This window comes from Eumetopias jubatus, unplaced genomic scaffold, assembly GCF_037043125.1.
Source record: "Eumetopias jubatus isolate StellerSeaLion01/CBP00866 unplaced genomic scaffold, mEumJub1_p1.0 scaffold_14, whole genome shotgun sequence".
Taxonomy (NCBI): Eukaryota; Metazoa; Chordata; class Mammalia; order Carnivora; family Otariidae; genus Eumetopias; species Eumetopias jubatus.
In genome coordinates, this window is record NW_028274820.1 from 64,886,734 (window position 1) to 64,906,318 (window position 19,585).

General features: G+C 38.5%; 1 protein-coding gene across 1 annotated transcript in view; it reads left to right on the plus strand.

The window, feature by feature from the left end:
• Positions 1 to 3,187: 3,187 nt before the first annotated feature.
• Positions 3,188 to 19,585, plus strand: part of BBS9 (Bardet-Biedl syndrome 9) — a 470,178-nt gene continuing 453,780 nt past the window's right edge. Inside the window, exons 1-2 of the mRNA XM_028092268.1 lie at positions 3,188 to 3,662; positions 17,482 to 17,602. Of these exons, the coding sequence (XP_027948069.1) occupies positions 17,491 to 17,602 (112 nt within the window). The 5' untranslated portion in view covers positions 3,188 to 3,662; positions 17,482 to 17,490. The remainder of the gene's footprint in view (positions 3,663 to 17,481; positions 17,603 to 19,585) is intronic.

Genomic DNA, 19,585 nt, shown 5'->3' on the forward strand with positions numbered 1-19,585 from the left:
CACTCCCCCTGTTTGTGTTCCCTCTCTTGCTGTCTCTCTCTGTCAAATAAATAAATAAAATCTTAAAAAAAAAATCAACCTGGATGTCCTGATACTAAAAGAATATAATGGTAGTATAATTCATTATTTAGAAACATAAGGTTTCCTTCTTACACTTTAGAACAACCTCTTACAGTTCTCACATGTGAGAGGTGAGGATACTCAATAACTCAGTTTATGAATGGTGAAGTCCTTGGTCCCAGCTTGTGTGCAAGTCACCGCTCCTGGTACAATTCCACATATGTGAGCACGTCTAGTCCATGTTTGAGGTGAGCTTTCCTGGATCCTGACAGTATCAGAGCCCATGGAGTCTCCTGAGCAAGAACCCACCCACTAATGGTCATAGGCATCAGGCACCCAAGTTTGGCCTGGAGAAAAGCCACCCCAGGAGAGAAGGAACAATGCCAGTCATTTGGTTGGTGTGAGCCACTCAGATTTATCTCTGGTATGCACCATGGAGTCGTCTGAACTCTGGGGGAGAGCCAGAAGATGTAAGGTTATAAAGGTGAAGGAAAGAGCTAATAAAAATTTCAAAAACATTCATTTATTCATTCATCAAACACTGAATTAGACCTGCTATGTGAATATATTTTGAGTGCAGGGAGAAACCAGTCTCTACCTTTGTGGAGCTTACATAAGAAAAATGTTGAACTGACAATTACCCATATATTAAAATTTCAGTTATGATCAGTTCTATAAGATATATGGGGGTACCTATTCTAGTGGTGGTCCAGGAAGCCTTCCCAGGGGGAAGGGAAATATAAGCAGAGGCCTAAAGAATGAGTAGGAGCTGGCGGAGCAAAGGAAAGTATCCCAAGAGGCAGAGCAGCCTGTGGAAAAGGGGCTTCATGTACAGAAGAAATGAGAAAGAAGGTCAGTGTGGGGCTGGAGCCTGGGGAGCAAGGAGAAGAGCCACGAAATGAGGCTGGAGAGGCAGACGGGACAAGATTGTCCAGGATCTGTGAAGGACCTGGATCTCAAAGTAAGTGTGGTAGGAAGGTAATGAAGAAAATAAAGTTGGAAGAAGTCATTATCATATTTGAATTTTAAACATTTCTCTAGCTACCATATGGTTCCACACTATGTGATGCTACACACATTCTGCAGCTGTTAATGTGCCAAATCTGCCTTCATGACATTCATTCATTCTAGAAATATTTATTTGGACTGATAAATGCTACGTTCATGTTGTTCAAATTTTGGGTCAAGAGTCATTAGAGGATTGTGAAATCAACTGAGGGAATTGTGAAATCAACAGCAACATTGTAAACTATGAAATAAAAAAGGAAATAGAAAGTAGTAATACAGAGGGCATCACACGCAAATAAGTTAGATATTATCTTTCCAAATTAATTTTGTCCTATGAGTTAAAGCAAAAAATAATTGACAGCTGTGTTCTCAATGTTAAATGATCCAACATGCTTCATATAGTGCCTGGCACATATATTTATTGTGTGCCTGGCTCAATAAGTAATTGGCCTTGATGATGGGTAGAGTCCTCTATGTGTCTAATATGCATGAGGTTTACAAGGTTTACATACAAAGAAGTAACATTTGTTGGGTGGGCAGTTCTGCTTTGGTGTGGCGTGGCTCTGCTGGGTTTTGTTGGTCTAAAATGACCTCACTCATGTGTCTAGAGGGGTAGTGGAGATGACCTGACAACATGTTTTTCATCATTCAGCAAGCTTCTACAGGTCATTCACATAGAAGTGGTTGCAGTATTTTCAAGAGAAGCACGAGAGGGAGAAGCACTTTTTGAAGCTTTGCTTGCATCATATTTACTAATGTTTCATTGACCAAGCAGGTCAAATTCAGATTTAAGGGTAGAGCTGCAAAATCACATTGTAAAGAAATGGGCACACAAAGATGGAAAAAAAAAAACTACAGCTATTTTTGTAAACTATCACACTCATTAAGAGGAATATGGCACCAGCTGTTGAAAATAAACTTTTCATGCCAGAAATGATAAATTACCTTAGGTTTCCCAGCAAATACTATTCTTCGCACTGTCCCATGCTGTCACTGAAATACGCTGAATTTGGATATCAAGCTTTCAGAAGCTTCTCCTGTCACAGGGAATATGTATTTTTTTTTAATTAAGCAGTTACATATCTTAGCGGGCTGAAATATAAATTAGCAGTTCAAGATAATTTTTTTTTTCTTTTTAAGTAGGTTCCATGCCCAGCGCAGAAGCCAACAACCTGAACTCGTTCATGATACTGAGATCAAGACCTGAGCTGAAATCTAGAGTCAGCTGCTTAACCAACTGAGCCACCCAGGCGCCCTCAAGGTAATTTTCACATGATTATTTTCATACAGTATTTTATTCTATTATTTAAAAAAATCTTTTTATTCTAGGGGCACCCCTTTGCTTTTGAAAGCAAAGATGAAAAAAACACTGAACTTATTATGTTCAATTGTAAAGTTGAACATTTACATATCTATATACCAGGTAATCCACTCTAAGGTATATGCTAAAGAGAGCTGCGGCACATCAGGAGCCACGTATAAATAACCTCATGGCAGCACTGTTTCTCCTAGGAAAAAATAAGCACCTGGAAGTTGTTTAAATGCTCCATCGCCTCCACGATGTTTGTCTTCCCCACGTCTTCCTCTTCAAGGTGAATGTATATTGGGCCAACACCACCCCCGCCACCGGGGCTCCCACACTGGCGCTCGCTACTGCGGCGACCCTGGCTACCACCGCCTGGTTCACATACGGGGCTTCTTGAGCTTGGGAGCGGGGAAAATAACTGCTCTGGGAGCCTGGGACGCGCGAGCCCGCGGAAAAGCCCGGACGCTCCGCCCCTCCGGCGCAAGCCCCGCCCCCGAGGGAAGCTCCATCCTGCGCGCTGACACGCGGGACGGGTAGGCGTGGGAGGGGCGTGGCCTGCGTCCACAGCCGAGGCAGGAGGGAACTTTCCAAGGACCGGAAAGGGAATGGTATTAATTATCTCTGTGCTAATGAGGATCAGGGATTGGTTCACTCCAGGCCCCTCCTTTAGAAATCTGATTCCAGCCAGGCCCAAGCAAAAAAAGTCTTCCACCTTCCATCCTCTTCTGCCATTCTGGACTACAGCCCCCAGAAGGCATCGGAACTCAGCCATCCGACTTGCGCAGCGGCGTTCGTTGTAAAGTGCTATGACAACAGGGCGAAGATGGCTTGGAGTTAGGCGGGAGTAGGGAGTTGTCCCTTCCGCCGTTGCTGTCCTCTATCCGCTACATCCCACTGACTGCCTCCCTCACCATTTCCTCCTCTTTGTGAGAAGCAGGACTTGCCGTTGTTCTGGCCTGCCTGGTCTCTTGCAAGGGATTGATGCCGTTTCCCCTGCGTGTCTGCGGGGTTGACACAGAAGGGATGCAGGTTTACTCCTTGTGGGTGTCGCTCCAACTCTTTGGAGCTGGTGGTGCTCCCTGGTGAGGTTCTTTCTCTCTATCTGGGACGTGGAACAAGTTGGAGCAGGGGAACGACAGGGAGTAGTGAAGCGAGGGGTTGCTTTGCTCTGCACCCTCCATTCTTGCTCTCGTCGTTGCAGCCCTGGGACCCTGGCAGGCGTTCTTAAAGGGAAATCTGCGGAGAGTTCGAGGAAAGGTGGGGCAGGACCCACCTGATTCGGCATCAGGTAAGTGTATGTCCGGAATTAAACAATGGGAGCGTGAATGCCCTTTCTGTGTTTTGTTTTGTGGGCAAGACTGATTCACTGATGCCATGGAATGGTTTTGGGGGATGTTGGATGATAGGTTTCTTAGGAAGGTTGTTTGCATTAAAAATCGAACAAAACGCAACTAGATGCACAAAGTGTGTGGACTCTTATGAACATTTTTGAGAGAGTGATAATTTTTAAAGATTCCATTCAGAAATGTCACGTGGTGCACAAGCATCCTCCTCCCATGACTCTTCAACAGGTCTTGTGAGCAAATGGTCAAAGCAATTCTCAGCCTACGACTGCAGTAGGATGCATGCACTAATACCCTCTAATTCTTGCAATAGGATTACTGCTTCTCCTTCTCTCTCTATATTGCAGACCACAGCAGTTTAGATGAACTGAGCTGATTTTTATCAGCATCTCCTTTCCCTAATTAAGTCCTACAATTGACTTCAGTGGAGAAATTGTTTTTTTTTTTTTGCCACCTCACTTTTACTTTAAACATGAAACCACATCACACACATACACAACTTGAAGATGCTAGGAGGAAAACTATCGGTCTTCACTAAAGTTGTCCAGCATTTAGAGTGGCATAGATTTTCTAACTTGTTAGAAATACATAAAGAGAATAATTGCTGAGTTTTTTTTTTTGTGTGTGTGTGTGTGTGTGTGAATAGACTAAATCCTTACTTAGGAGAATTAAAAAAAACTTGCAAATAATTTATAAGCTATTTGAGTTTAAGGAATCTTTAGTTTTGTGTAATTGTGTGTAATTGCTCTTAAATTACAACCACACACTTATGTTTATGGTACAAGTTCTTGATGAAAACATTCACTGAAGGGGAAAAATCCAATATCAATAGTATATAGTAGTTGTTAATGTTTTACATCTTTTGATGTATGTAGCAAGTCTCATCCTTCAGAATAAAGATGCAAATATTTCTTAAAAATTATTGAAACACATGATGTTATTATAAAACATCCCTGTTGATTAACATTTCAGTGAAAGATTACTGTCATTTTTTATTTTTTATTTTTTTAAAAGATTTTATTTATTTATTGATGAGAGAGAGAGAGGCAGAGGCAGAGGGAGAAGCAGGCTCCCCAAGGAGCAGGGAGCCTGATGCAGGACTTGATCCCAGGACCCCGGGATCATGACTTGAGCCAAAGGCAGACACTTAACCATCTGAGGCACCCACGCACCCCATTTTTTAAATGTCGCATTTAAATATTCAGTCCAGAGGTTCAGATTGGCATTGCTCAGAATACGTTCCACCACCACCACCACTTCTATTACTACTACTAGGTTACTACTGACATTTATCTGACATTTATTGAGTACATCCTATGGTTAAGCAGTTACACGTGTTAGGCCATTTTATCTTCCCACCCCCCAGAACAATTAGGAGATTAGAAGGTGAGGGACTTGTTTCAAGTCACTCTTCTGAGGTGTGAAATGGAAAAGAGAACCCAGGTCTGTTTAACTCCCTCTCCTGTGCTCTTTTGTCTTCTTTGTCTTTTATTGAAAATTTCAATACTGATTCCTTATAATATTGTCTTCAAAAGCAGCATTCTTCTAATTCTACATATATTTGTCACTTTTCTTGCCCTAGATGACCTGATTCCTACTTTCCAAAATTTGAGTCAGTACTAGCATGACCTGGAGAAAGCAAAACTGCAAATATGAACAACAACAGTGTCAGCAGCTTAGCCTCCTAATTCCAGAATCTACCTTCTAATCCACATATTCTCTCTCTCTCTCTCTCTCTCTCTCTCTCTCTTTTTTTAGGAGAAGGAGAGAGGATTTTAAGCAGGCACCACGCCCAGTGTGCAACCAAACCTGGGGCTCAGTCTCACAACCCTGAGATCACAACCCTGAGTCCAAGTCAAGATCAGATGCTTAACTGACTGAGCAACCCAGGCACCCCCAAATTTTCTTTCCACAGGATTCTTGGGGTTATCTTTGTCGCAGCAGTTCTTCTAGTCATCCTTCCATATTGTAGGACTAGGCCAATGGGGTGTTAAAACGTCCATATCTTAAATGAGAACTAAATCTGGGCGCCTGGGTGGCTCAGTTGGTTAAGCGACTGCCTTCAGCTCAGGTCATGATCCCGGAGTCCCGGGATCGAGTCCTGCATCGGGCTCCCGGCTCAGCGAGGAGCCTGCTTCTCCCTCTGACCTTCTCCCCTCTCATGCTGTTTCTCTCTCTCTCTCAAATAAATGAATAAAATCTTTAAAAAAAATGAGAACTAAATCTGAGTAAATTTGATGTGGAAGATAATGTATATATGTTAAGTATTAAAAACAAGAAAGTGTCAAGTATGGAAGAGTATTTCTGGAGTTAGGGGATAAAGAGGTTATCTTTTTTTTTTAAAGATTTATTTATTTTGAGAGAGTGAGAATGAGAGAGAGAGAGAGACAGTACATGAGAGTGGGGAGGGTTAGAGGGAGAAGCAGGCCCCTCTCCGAGCAGGGAGCCCGATGCGGGACTCGATCCAGGGACTCCAGGATCATGACCCGAGCCGAAGGCAGTCGCTTAACCAACTGAGCCACCCAGGCGCCCCGAAGAGGTTATCTTCTATTTATTATTCTAATGAAGCGTAAGAAATCAATCTTTTGTGGTTATAGGTATGGACCCTTTAAAACCTTCACATTGTTGTTTTCTAGTCATCCTTAAAAAAATTAATTAGGTCCTTAAAAAAATTAATTAGGTCGGGGCACCTGGGTGGCTCAGTCAGTTAAGCATCTGCCTTGGGCTCAGGTCATGATCCCGGGGTACGGCGATCGAGCCCTTCGTGGGGCTCCCTGCTCAGTGGGGAGTCTGCTTCTCCCTCTGTTCCCCACTTCTCCTGCTCTCTCAAATAAATAAACAAAATCTTAACAAAAAATTTATTTAGGTGTATGAAATACTTTCTTGCGGTTTGAACTTGCAGTGACTACAATTAATACCAGTAGAGTCTATCTTTTTAGTCTTTGTGGGGTGGCTTCACTTGTTTAGGGTTCTGGAGTAGACAGCCTGCTTTGGGATGCTACTTCTACTACTTACTAGTTGTGACCACTTGGGCAGGTTTCTTAACCTTTCTGTATTCAGGGATACCTGAGTAATAGTACCTACCTTTTACTTTGTAGTTCTGTTTTGAAGATTAAAATAGAGTACTTGCAAAGCACTTAGAGCACTGCCTGGGACTCAGTGAATGATTAGTAACTGTTAGCTATTATTTTCCTTTATAGTGAAGGGAGATGATAGCCATCAAAAACCTGATTTTTGGTTTTAGTTTTTCATTTACTTAAAAACAGAAAATTACTGAGGCCCTGGGAATCAACACTGAATGAATAGGGGATAATAATGCAGATCCTTGTTTCTTATTTTTATTCAAGGCAGTTAACTAAACCAAATAAAAAAATCAATTTATACATATTTAATTTTTTGTTATTCAGCATACTTTTTGTTTTTATAACAGAAAATCCAGGTGTCACAGCTGAAAAATGCCCCTTGTTTCTGCTATATAATTTGTACAGTTCAGTGTTATTTTTGTGTAGTCACAGATATGTGCAACCATCACTTGCACTCCAGTCAATTTTAGAATATTTTCATCACCTCAAAAAGACAGCTTGCACTTCTACCTGTAACTTTCTTGTCTTTTTCTTCCTATAGGACCAAAGCAGCCACTAATTTACTTTCTAGTGAAACTGGATCTGCCTGTTCTGTATATTTTATTTATTTATTTATTTGTTTGCTTATTTATTTTTAGTTGAAGCGGTATTAACATGCAGTATTTAGTTTGAGATGTATTCTCTACATTTTATATAAATGAAGTCATAAAATATGTTGTCTTTAGTGATGGGCTTCTTTCTCTTAGAATGTTTTCAAGGTTCATTCAAGTTGTAGCGTATATCAGTACTTTTTTCTATTGTTGAATAATATTCCGTTTTATGGATATGCCAACATTGTGTTTATATATTCATCAGTTGATAGACATTTGGATCATTCCTACCTTTTGTTTGGATCATTTTTACCTTTTGAATATTATGAATAATGCTGCTATAAATGTTCCTGTATAAGTTTTTATGTGGACATATGTTTTCACTTCTCTTGCAACCTTGGACTGGAATTGCTGGATCATATGATTACTCTATCTTTAATTGTTTGAGGCGTTGCCAGATCACTTTCCAAAGTGGTTGTACCATTTTACATTACCACCAGCAGTGTATGAGCATGTTGATTTTTCCACATCTTTGCCCAAACTTGTTTCATCATAGTGGGTATAAGGTGGTATCTCATTGTAGTTTTGATTTTCATTTCCCTCTTGGCTATTGATGCTGAACATCTTTTCATGTGTTTATCAGCCGTTTGTATATCTGACTTGGAGAAATATATATTCAGATCCTTTGCCCATTTTTTAAATTGGGTTTCTATCTGTGTATTATTGAGTCATAAGAGTTCTTTGTATGTTACAGATATGTGTCTTTTTTAAAAAAGATTTTATTTATTTGAGAGAGAGAGAGAGAGAATAAGCTGGGGGAGAGGCCGAGGGAGAGGGAGAAGCAGGCTCCCCACTGAGCAGGGAGCCCTATGAGGGGCTCGATCCCCAGGACCCTGAGATCATGACCTGAGCCGAAGGCAGACGCTCAACCAGTTGAGCCACCTAGGTGTCCCCAGATATGTGTCTTTTATCAGAGATATGATTTGCAATATTTTCTCCCATTCTGTGGGTCTTTTTCACTTTCTTAGTGTTGTTTGAAGCAAAAGTTTTAAATTTTGATGAAGTCCCTTTATTTTTTCTTTTGTTACTTATGCTCTTGGTGTCAAGTTTAAGAATCTATCACAATTTCTAATATCATGAAGATTTACTTTTAAGTTTTCTTCTAGTAAATCTTCTAAGAGTTTTATAGTTTTAGCTATGCATTAACATACATAAAAGTCTTTGATCCATTTTGAGTTAGTTTTTTTTATATGGTGTGAGGTAAGGGTCCAACTTCATTCTTTCTCATTTGGTTATTTCATTGTCCTAGAACCATTTGTTGCAACTTCTCATTGAATGGTCTTAGCATCTTTGTTGAAAGTCAGTTTACCATAGGTGTATAAATTTATTTCTGGACTCTCCATTCTTTTCCATTTATCTGTATGTCTATCCTTATGCCAGTACCATACTGTCCTGAATACTATTGTTTTGTAGTTGGGTTTTGAAATGGGAAAATCCTCCAACTTTGTTCTTCTTTTTTAAGATTGTTTTGGCTATTCTGAGTTGCTGGCACTTCTTTTTTTTTTTTTTTTTAAAGATTTATTTAATTATTTATTTGAGAGAGAGAGAGAGAGAGGGTGCGCAAGTGCACGTGCATCAGGGGGAGGGGAGAGGGAGAGGGAGAGAGACTCTCTAGCAGATCCTGGCTGAGTGTGGAGCCCCCAGGCAGGGCTGGATCTCATGACCCTGTGATTATGACCTGAGCTGAAATCAAGAGTCAGATGCTTAACTGACTGAGCCACTTAGGTGCCCCAGTTGCTGGCAATTCTATATGAATTTCAGAATAAGCTTGTCAATTTGTACAAAGAAGCCATATGGGAATCTGATAAGGACTGCACTGAATCTGTAGATCAATTTGGGAAGTATTGCATCTTAATAATGTTCTGGCTTCATATCCTTGGACATGGGATGTTTTCCTGTTTATTTAGATCTTTAATTCTTTTGACTGTGTTTTATAGTTTTCAGAATATATGCTTTACACTGCTTTTGTTAAATTTACTCCTAGGTATTTTATTCTTTTGGACGCTATTGTAACTGCAGTTGTTTTTTTAAGTTTCATTTTTTGGATTGTTCATTGCAAATGCATAGAAATGCAATTGATTTTTGTATGTTAATACTTTTGTGTCCTTCAACCTTACTTAACTTGTTTATTAGCTCTAATAGTTTTTCACTGAATTTCTTAGGATTTTCTATACACCAGATCATGTCATCTGCAAGTAAAGATAGTTATACTTCCTTTCCAGTCTGGGAGCCTTTTAGTTCTTTTTCTTACCTAATTGCCTGACCTAAAGCCTCCAGTACAATGTTGACTAAAAGTCGTGAATATGGACATCCTATTCTTGTGTCTGATCTTAGGGAAAGAGCATCTAGTCATTCATCATTAAGTATGGTATAAGCCATGGGTTTTGCATAGATGTTCTTTATCAGTTTGAGGAAGTTCCCTTTTATTTCCTAGTGTTTTAAGTGTTTTTATAATGGAAGAGTGTTGGATTTTATTTTGTCAGATGCTTTTCCTGAGTTGAGATGATAAGGTGGTTTTTAATTTTTGCTTTATTGATACGGTGTAGTATTTTAATTCATTTTTGGATGTTAAACTAACCTTGCATTCCTGGGGTTAAATCCCACTTGGTCATGGTGCCTAGTTCTTCTTATATGTTGCTTGATTCATTTTGCTAGTGTTTTGCTGAGGATTTTGCATTCATATTTATTAGAGATATTGGTCTGTAGTTTTCTTGTGTTTGCTTAATTTTGGTATCAATGTAACACTAGCCTTATAGAATGAGTTGGGAAGTTTTCCCTTCTCTTTTATTTTTTGGAGTAGTCTGTGAAGAATTGGTATTAACTTTTTTGTGTTTGGTAGAATTCACCATCTGAGCCTGGTCTTTTTTGTGGGTAGTTGTTTGATTTAGATTTTCTTATTCATCTTTAGTCAGCAACAGATGGCTGGAATCAAGATAAATAATGCTGATTGTCCTGCTCCTCTAGGGAAGATAATTCTCTGACTGGGGGCTGTGGGGAGAGGGTGCCTTTGTTCTTGGCTGTACCAGTCTGGAGTGGAGTTTCTATCTTGTTTTGAGCTAGGAGTGAGGAGAGAAGGAGTGATTATTGGTTTTTTAAATACTACAGACTCTTAATTATCTTAGTCTTAGTAGATTTTTTATGTTTATTTTCTATATACTCTTAGGACAATTTCCAGAGACTTTAAATGGTTGTTTTAAAAAATAATTTTCACCAGTTTTGCTGGGGAGTGGGTCCATGGAGCTTCTCACATGTCATTCTGAAAGTGAAATCCTCTGAAATTTTAAATTTCATAGCATAATGGTTATGGGAGACATATTATGTTATCAAAAGATTTGGTCAGAGTTCCATTAGATATCAAAGTACTCTAGTGTTTGTAAGACTTTTAAGAGTCAGTTAAAAAGTTATTATATACAAGCTTATTAGGAACACAACTGCTGTGTGCAAAGAGAAATTTTTTTAAAAGATTTTATTTATTTATTTAAAGATTTTATTTATTTATTTGACACAGCGAGAGAGGGAACACAAGCAGGGGGAGTGGGAGAGGGAGAAGCAGGCCTCCCGCAGAGCAGGGAACCCGATTCAGGGCTCCATCCGAGGACCCTGGGATCATGACCTGAGCCGAAGGCAGATGCCCAACGACTGAGCCACGCAGGCGCCCCTAAAGATTTTATTTATTAATTAGAGAGAGAGCATGAGTAGGGGGAGGGGCAGAGGAAGAGGGAGAAGCAGACTCCCCACTCTACTGACTCATGCTTTTTCATTTTTTCTTGATATTAAATTGCAGGCAGTGGCAGTCTAACAAGACAAGAAGCTAGAGACCAGGGAGAGGGTACGCAGAAGCAAGTTTCTGCCATTAGCTGTGTGACTTAGGGGAATCATGTAACTAACCTCTCTGGGCCTCTCTTACAGAATGAGAGGACTAACTGATTATTAGGTACCTTCTAGCTGTTCATGTTAAAGTCTCTTTTTCAAGTTTGGAAAGGTTACAGGTGGCACAGGTCCCAGGAAGAAGGAAGTGGGAAAGTAGAGCCATGCTATAAGAAAACATCTACTTTGGCTATCAGGTATCAGTTAAACTGGTGCTTTTTATACATTAAGGTACATGTGAATCACCTGGGGATAATGTTTGAGGTGGGGCTGAGGTTTTGTATCATAAGTTCTTGGGTGATGCTGATGCTGGTCCATGGAGTACACTTTGGGTAGGAAGGAGCTAAACAATGTAGGAAAGGAGAGCTTTCAGCAGCTAATGAAGTGGAGGGTGACTAAGGAGAAACCGAGAGCAGGAGAAGCAGGAAGGAACTAAATGTTGCCTGTGTTATTTTGTCGATAGGAATAGATCTTAAATTTTATGATTGAAGTCCTTGAAAAATTAGTGCTTGATGACATTTCCATTTACAGACAATGTTGGAGAGTTAGTTTTTCATATTGGAGGGTTTTTCATTTTTATTTTAGCAAGCTGAAAAAATTTGCTCATTAACAAAGATTTTTGAGGCCATTTTCACATAATAGCTATTTTTTTAAAAGATTTTATTTATTTATTTGAGAAAGAGAGAATGAGAGATAGAGAGCACGAGAGGGAGGAGGGTCAGAGGGAGAAGCAGACTCCCTGCTGAGCAGGGAGCCCGATGTGGGACTCGATCCCGGGACTCTAGGATCATGACCTGAGCTGAAGGCAGTTGCCTAACCAAGTGAGCCACCCAGGCGCCCCATAATAGCTATTTTTACCTGATGCAGTCATGTGTGTTTATACTCACTTTGATTTTTTATATATTATTTAATAGCATTGATGGAGAAAACTCTTCCTTGTGATCATTACTTGTGTGTTTAATATGTTCTCTAGGCAGGTCCCAGGAGGTTTTCTCTTCTGCCTACATGAGGGGAAAGATACCCCTTTGGATGCTGAACAGATCTTCTCTTCCTATTTTCTCTCCTTGAGACTCCTTTTAAACTGGCTGATGCAGAATGTGTACAAAGGATCCCATACTTGTCGGTTAGCCTGTTGATTTCTATTTTTGACTATGTCTCCAAATGGAGTTTTGACCCCAAGTTTTCATTCTTTGTGACATATCAGCAGCATTTCATAGAGCTGGCCACTCTCTTTTTCTAGATACACTTTTTTTTTCCCTATTTCCTTCCAGATGGCACTCTCCTGGTTTTCCTTTGGTATCATTGGATGCCCCTATTCAGTTTTCTTTTCTTTTTTTTCCTGGCCTCTGACCCCAGAGCCCAGTTTTTCTACCTTGGAAGCTTGTGTCTGATTTCCTCCAGAACTCCGCCCCCCAGTCCCCCACAGCCCAGCCTTATGCACCTTTTCCCTTTTTTGATTATGCTTTTTATTTTTTCACTGTAATAAATCATGGCCATGATAATAACTATATGATGAGTGCTGTGAGTCCTCCAAGTGAATCTTTGAGTGGTATTGAATTTGGGTAATATTCTGCTCTGGGCTGCAAGAGAATGATGTATCTTTATATTGTAGTCTAATAGTATATAGGTGTATAACAACTTACCATATATATCTGGAGTATATAATGAGACTATGTGGCACTTATTAAGTACTATTACTTCCCTCTCAAATAAAAAAAATCTAGTAAAAGTATAATAAAGTGTTTATTACATTTTTTGTATACTTGCTGCCAGGTTTGAAGTTTAGTCATCTGGCAATCTGTATGTATATAATGGCATTAGTAATGACAAATGATGCAGATGTTTTTCAGAAACTCTCCCACATATGTTAAAACGCATAAGCTTATTTACCTCCTATGTTTTTTTCCCTTCACTTCCATCAACACTTTGCCTTTATCTGACTAATTTCTTTTTTAGTGTAAAGAGAGGCCTTGGATGGAGTTTTCTTTTTTCTTTTTTTCCTATTGTTTGTTTCTTTAAACTTATCATCTGAAATAATATATTCACATAGAAATTGTAAAAGTAATGATTTCCCAGTGGTAGCAGAACAATTATCAAGCTACTAAATTGATGTTAGTGTAATACTATAACTAAACTATAAATCTTACTTTAAAAAATCTTAGATTTCACTATGTTTTATATTATATACACTTTCCATCTTGGAATATAGCTCGAAGAAATTAAAATTTATCCCATGAAACCACCACTAAAATCAGGGTACAGAACTTTTCCATCATCCCAAGGAAATTCCCTTCTCCTAGCCCATTAAATTCACCCCCCTCCCCAACGCTGGCAATCACTGATCTGTTTTCCATCAGTTTAATTTTTTCCTTTTGAAAATGTTATAGAAATGGAATTATTTAATATGTGATCTTTGGGGGTTGGGCTTTTTTTTCACTCAGCATAATGCCCTTGAGATCCATCCATGCTGTTATTTCATTTAAAAAAAAATGCTGAGTTTTATTATATGGTAAGGATTTACCATAGTTTGTTTATTCACACATTGAAGGACATTTGTTTTTCTTCAGTGTAAGTTTAAAAAAAAAATATCATAAAAAGGTAAAAACCATAACAATGGCTAAGGTTTATTGAGTGCGTATATGTAGCAAGTATTGTGCTAATAATACCATGTTTCTTTTTTCAAACTAAAAGTTTTTATTTTTGATTTTGAATTGTGATAACATATATACATATACATAACATACATAACATAAAATACATACATATACATAACGTTACCATATACATATAACATACATATACATAACATAAAATTACCATCTTAACCGTTTTTAAGTGTACAGTTCAGTAGTGTTAAGTACATTCACATTTTTGTGCAACCAGTCTCCAGAACTCTTCACCTTACAAAACTGAATCTCTATACCCATTAAACAAAAGCTCTCCACTTCTTTCTCACTTCAAACCTGGCAACCACCATTCTACTCTCTATGAATTTGGCTTCTCTAGATACCTCATATAAGTGGAATCATGCCATATTTGTCTTTGTGACTGGTTTATTTCACTTAACATAATGTTCCCAAGGTTCATCCATGTTGTTGCATGTGTCAGAGCTCCCTTGTATGTATATACCACATTTTGTTTATCCAATCATTCATTGATGGACACTTGGGTTGCCTCTGCCTTTTAGATATTGTGAATAATGCTGTTATGAACATGGGCGTACATATCTCTTTGAATTCTTGTTTTCATTTCCTTTGAATATATACCCAGAAGTGGAATGGGTGGATCATATGGTAATTTATATTTTTATATTTTTATTTATTTATCTATTTATTTTTTGTTTTTTATTTTATATTTTTATTTTTTTAGAGGGAGAGATAGCAGGGGAGATGGGTAGAGGAGAGGGAGAGAGAGAATCTTAAGCAGGCTCCATGCTCAGCACGGAGCCCAACATGGGGCTCTATCTTACATCCCTGAGGTCATGATCTGAGCTGAAATCAACAGTCGATGCTTAACTGACTGAGCCATCCAGGAGCCCTGGTAATTTGTATTTTTAATTTTTTGAGGAACCACCATACAGTTTCCATAGTGGTTGCACTCTTTTAGGTTTTCACCATCAGTGCACAAGGGTTCCAGTTACATCACATCCTTGCCAACACTTGTTATTTTCTGTTTTTTTTGTTTGTTTGTAGGAGCCCTAGTGGGTGTGAGGTGGTATTTCATTATGTTTGTGATTTGCATTTCCCTAATAATTAGTGATGTTGAACATTGTTTCACATGCATTTTGGCCATTTATATATCTTCTTTGGTGAAATGTCTGTTCAAGTCCTTTGCCCATTAAAAAATTTTTTTTGTTGACATGTATGAGTTCTTTATGTATTCTGTATATTAACCCTTTATTAGATATGTAATTTGTAGATATATTCTTCCATAGGTTGCCTCTACTGCATTCTTATTTATTCCTCACAATATCATTCTTTATTTTATAGATGAGGAAGCTGACTTTTAGTAACCCTCCACTGATTTCATGGTTTGTATGGAACATGGATTCAAATTCACATTGACCTTCTCCAGATTCTGCAGTTTTCACCACCACATGATTCTCAGCTAATTTCTTGGCCAACTTAATGAAAGCAAGTGGTCTTGCTTTCTGTGATTAGCCTATGTGGAAAGCCTACTTTAAGAAGCAGATTGATTTACATTTTTTAATTTTAATTTTTATTTATTTTAAAAGATTTTATTTATTTATTTGACAGAGAGAGAGAGAGAGAGAGCACAGGCGGGGGAGTGGCAGGCAGAGGGAGAAGGAGAAGCAGGCTCCCCACAGAGCAGGGGAGCCCAATGTGGGGCTCTATCCCAGGAGCCTGGGATCATGACCTGAGCCGAAGGCAGACGCTTAACCAACTGAGCCACTCAGGTGCCCTACATTTTTTTAAATGTATAGTTGATCCTCATTATTTGCAGATTCCCTTCTTGTGAGTTTACCTGTTTGCTAAAATTTATTTGTAATACCAAAGTCAATACTCATGGTGCTTTTGGGTCATTCATGATCATGCACAGAGTGGCAAAAAATTTGAGTCACTTGACGCACATATTCCCAGCAGATATCATCCACAGTAACTGCCTACTTGTTTCAGCTCTTATACTATATACAAGCATCCTTTTCATGGTCTACTTAGTGCCATGTTTTCCACATCTCTGTGGTTTGGGTTTATTTATTTGTTTGTTTTTTTAAATTTTTGTTGCTTAAAAAGGTTCCCAGATGTAGTGGTGAAGGGCTGTCTAATGTTCCTAAGTGTGAGAAGGTTGCTATGTACCTTATAGAGAAAACATATGTATCAGATAAGCTTCCTTCAAGTATGAGTTATAGTGTTTTTTTTTTTTTTTAAGATTTTATTTATTTATTTGACAGAGAGAGATAGCGAGAGAAGGAACACAAGCAGGGGAAGAGGGAGAGGGAGAAACAGTCTCCCCGCGGAGCAGGGAGCCCGATGCAGGGCCCGATCCCAGGACCCTGGGATCATGACCTGAGCCAAAGGCAGATGCTTAACGACTGAGCCATCCAGGCGCCCCAGTGATAGCGTTATTGACTCTTGAGCTTGAATGTTCGTGAATCAACAGTATATTAAATAAAGTATCTTTAAACAGAGACACATAAAAAACAAAGTTATGTATTGATTGATTCATGAAAATATTGTGACTAGAGGCTCACAGGAGCCTAACTTTCTACTTTCCCTAGGAGAAGTAGTTCAGTATTTGCTAAGGTTTGCTGCAGCCTTATAGAATGGAATGTCTTTGAATAAGGAAAATTGACTGCATTTCCTAACAATTATTTAAATCAGTGTAGCATGAAGAAAAGGCTCATTTATGTTGGATAAGTGAACTTCCATAGAATCCCAGGGTGTGTGATGTTTGTGTTGTAATTCAGGAAGTCCAATGGGCTTTCACATTTACTATATCAATATCAGTGGTAGATGTGACTGGCATATCTTCACTCTAGATGAAGAATCAAAGTAGAGGGAGATTTTATGGGTTGCCTGAGTCACAGGTGGTTAGTGACATAGTGGTATAAATGCCTGTGCACTCAGTTTTCCTGGTTGTGTTTTGGTGTGAATTTCCCTCTTCCATTTTGCCTTTCTACAATTAGAATGGGGAAAGTGTGTGAATGCTTTTTGAGTCCCTGTAATGTATCAGTTCCAGTGTTAGTCATTTGAACTCATTTGCTCTTCTCAGCAATCCATTGTGACAAGAGATGCTGTGGTCTTTCCAAAGACCAAAATGAAGGAAAATCAGGTATTTTGCTAAGGAATTATGTACTAATTAGTGCTGTTAGAATTTGAATCTTGATCCTCCAAAGAATATTTTTTGATACTTTGTGTCATTCTCTACCAAATGTTCCAGAAGAAAGAATTGGCCCAACATTTATGTATAGAATTTTTCAGACTGACTCTCCAATGGCTTTGCAAAATATCTGATTATGTTTCCAGTTGTTTGGATTTGTGGTTTCACACATTTCTGCAAAATATAAAAAATTTAAATTTAAATTCAGAAATGTTTTTCTTAACATTGTCCAAGTTTAATTTTCTATGCTTTAAGACATAATTAATTTATAATTCATGGTGTGAAGTAAATTTTTACTATAAATATATGCTTTCTTTTTATAGTGAACGAAAATGTCTTTATTTAAAGCCCGTGATTGGTGGTCTACTGTTCTGGGAGAAAAAGAAGAATTTGATCAAGGCTGTTTGTGTTTGGCTGACGTTGACAATACTGGAAATGGACAAGGTAAGCAACTTATGACCATGCCTCTTGGAGCAAAACTTTACAGACATAAAATAAAAATGACTTCATTTTTTAAAGTATACTTATTCACTTTAAAGTATACTTATAGAACTTAAGTGAATTGTCATAATTATGCCCTAATTTTGAAGGTAGTTTTCCTTATAATATTTAGGTAGCAGACTGATAAATATAGTTCTTACTGCTGTTTTGCTCTTTGTGTTTTTCTGGTTTGTGTTGATTCTGTCATATGACTTGGAACTGGAAAAATATTACAAGACAATATTTAGTTTGTTTTCATTTGTTGTAAAATTTGTTTTCATTTTTTTGCAAAATTAGGTGGAGCTACTAAAATATTTTTAATTTTGAAGTATTTTTAGAAATTATTTTCAAGGAAAATTATATTTTTAAAAAATTTTAAATCTGAAAGCCATTCATACCAGAATGGAAAAGTTATTGTAGCTCTATTTGTTGATAGAAAACAATTATTAAATCATTACTTTCATTTTCATATTATGATACTGGAAACAGCATTCTGTCTTGGCGAGGGTGGAGGAGTGGGCACAATGGTAACAAAATCTAGATTTGCCCAGTGACTGAAGGAGTAGGAGGTAGAGAAGACTGAGTGTTTATGGCCCTTTAAAGAAACTTAGCTGTGAAAGGAAGAATGGAGGATGATGACTGGTGGTAATGTAGGGTAAAGACAAGTGGGAAAAATTCAATGTATAGCAGAGAGGATATATTAAAGCAGGGATGGGGCATCTGACTGGCTTGGTTGGTGGACCATGTGACTCTTTATCCCAGGGTTGTAAATTTGAGCCCCATGTTGGGTATAGAGGTTATTTAAAAATAAAATCTTAAGAAAAAAATAGAGCAGGGATCCAGAGAAGACAGTCAGAGATGGGATCAGGTGTGCAGATGGAAGGTGTGAGAACTTTTTTTTCACTGTGACAGAAGGCAAGAGGGTAAGAATGGATACAGATGAAGAGAAATTTGCAGGTCAGTTTGGGAAGTTGAGACAATAATGACCCCTACTTTTCTTTGGAGTGATGAGAGAGTGGAAAGATGGTATTAGTCATCTTGAAATTGTTTTAAGCAAAGCCAACTTGATATATAGAAGGATTCCTTACTAATCTTGAGATCCCAGTTGAAATTAGACTCCATGCATTTAAAGTGGTACTTACTTTCCTGTTCTTCTCAATTCAAGATTCAGATTCATGGGAGAGACAGATAGTAAGAAGTGGGGGTGAGTAGGAGAGTCTCAGTGGTGCAGTTTAGATTCCATGCCAGCCTGTGGCCTGGAGGAGAGTTTACTACAAGTATCCTAAGTGGAAAACACATAAAGCTGACTGAAAAATAGCTACTACATTTATCTTTTAGCTACTCAGCATTTATGTCTCACATGGGGCAACTGTCCCTTGTACAACTCCACAAGCACGTGCTGTTACCCATCTGCATTGGGAGATAAAAACCATGCACGCGTACTGCTTCAGAGGCACTTTCAGGGAGCCCCAGCTGTGCAAGTCCAGGATCTTTGGGTGATATCCCTTTCCCTTGTCTTTTAGTCATGATCACGTTCCAATATTCTGCTGCCTCTAGACTCAGTGGTATGTACAATCTATCTCCAAACTTATATATAATAGTTGAGGGAGAGAAGGAAAAATTTTAAAATTAAGATGGAGGAGTAGAAAAAATTGTATGGTAACTTAAAGAAGTCATATTGGAGGGATACCTTCTGTTTTGTATCTGGTTACTGGGCTGTGTAACTATGCTACTTACTTTTTTTTTTACTACCTTCTGTCTGGTTAGGGCTCTTGGTCTTGAGTAGAGATGGAGGGACCAGAGAATTGGTCTAGGCCTGTATTCCTGAGGGATGTAGTACATTAATGCTTGCCTAAAGAGAACTGTAGTAGTTTCATTTACTACTGATCCAGACAGTATGGGGGAGGATCCTTGGAGATCCCTGGGTTTCACTCATATTTCTTTCAG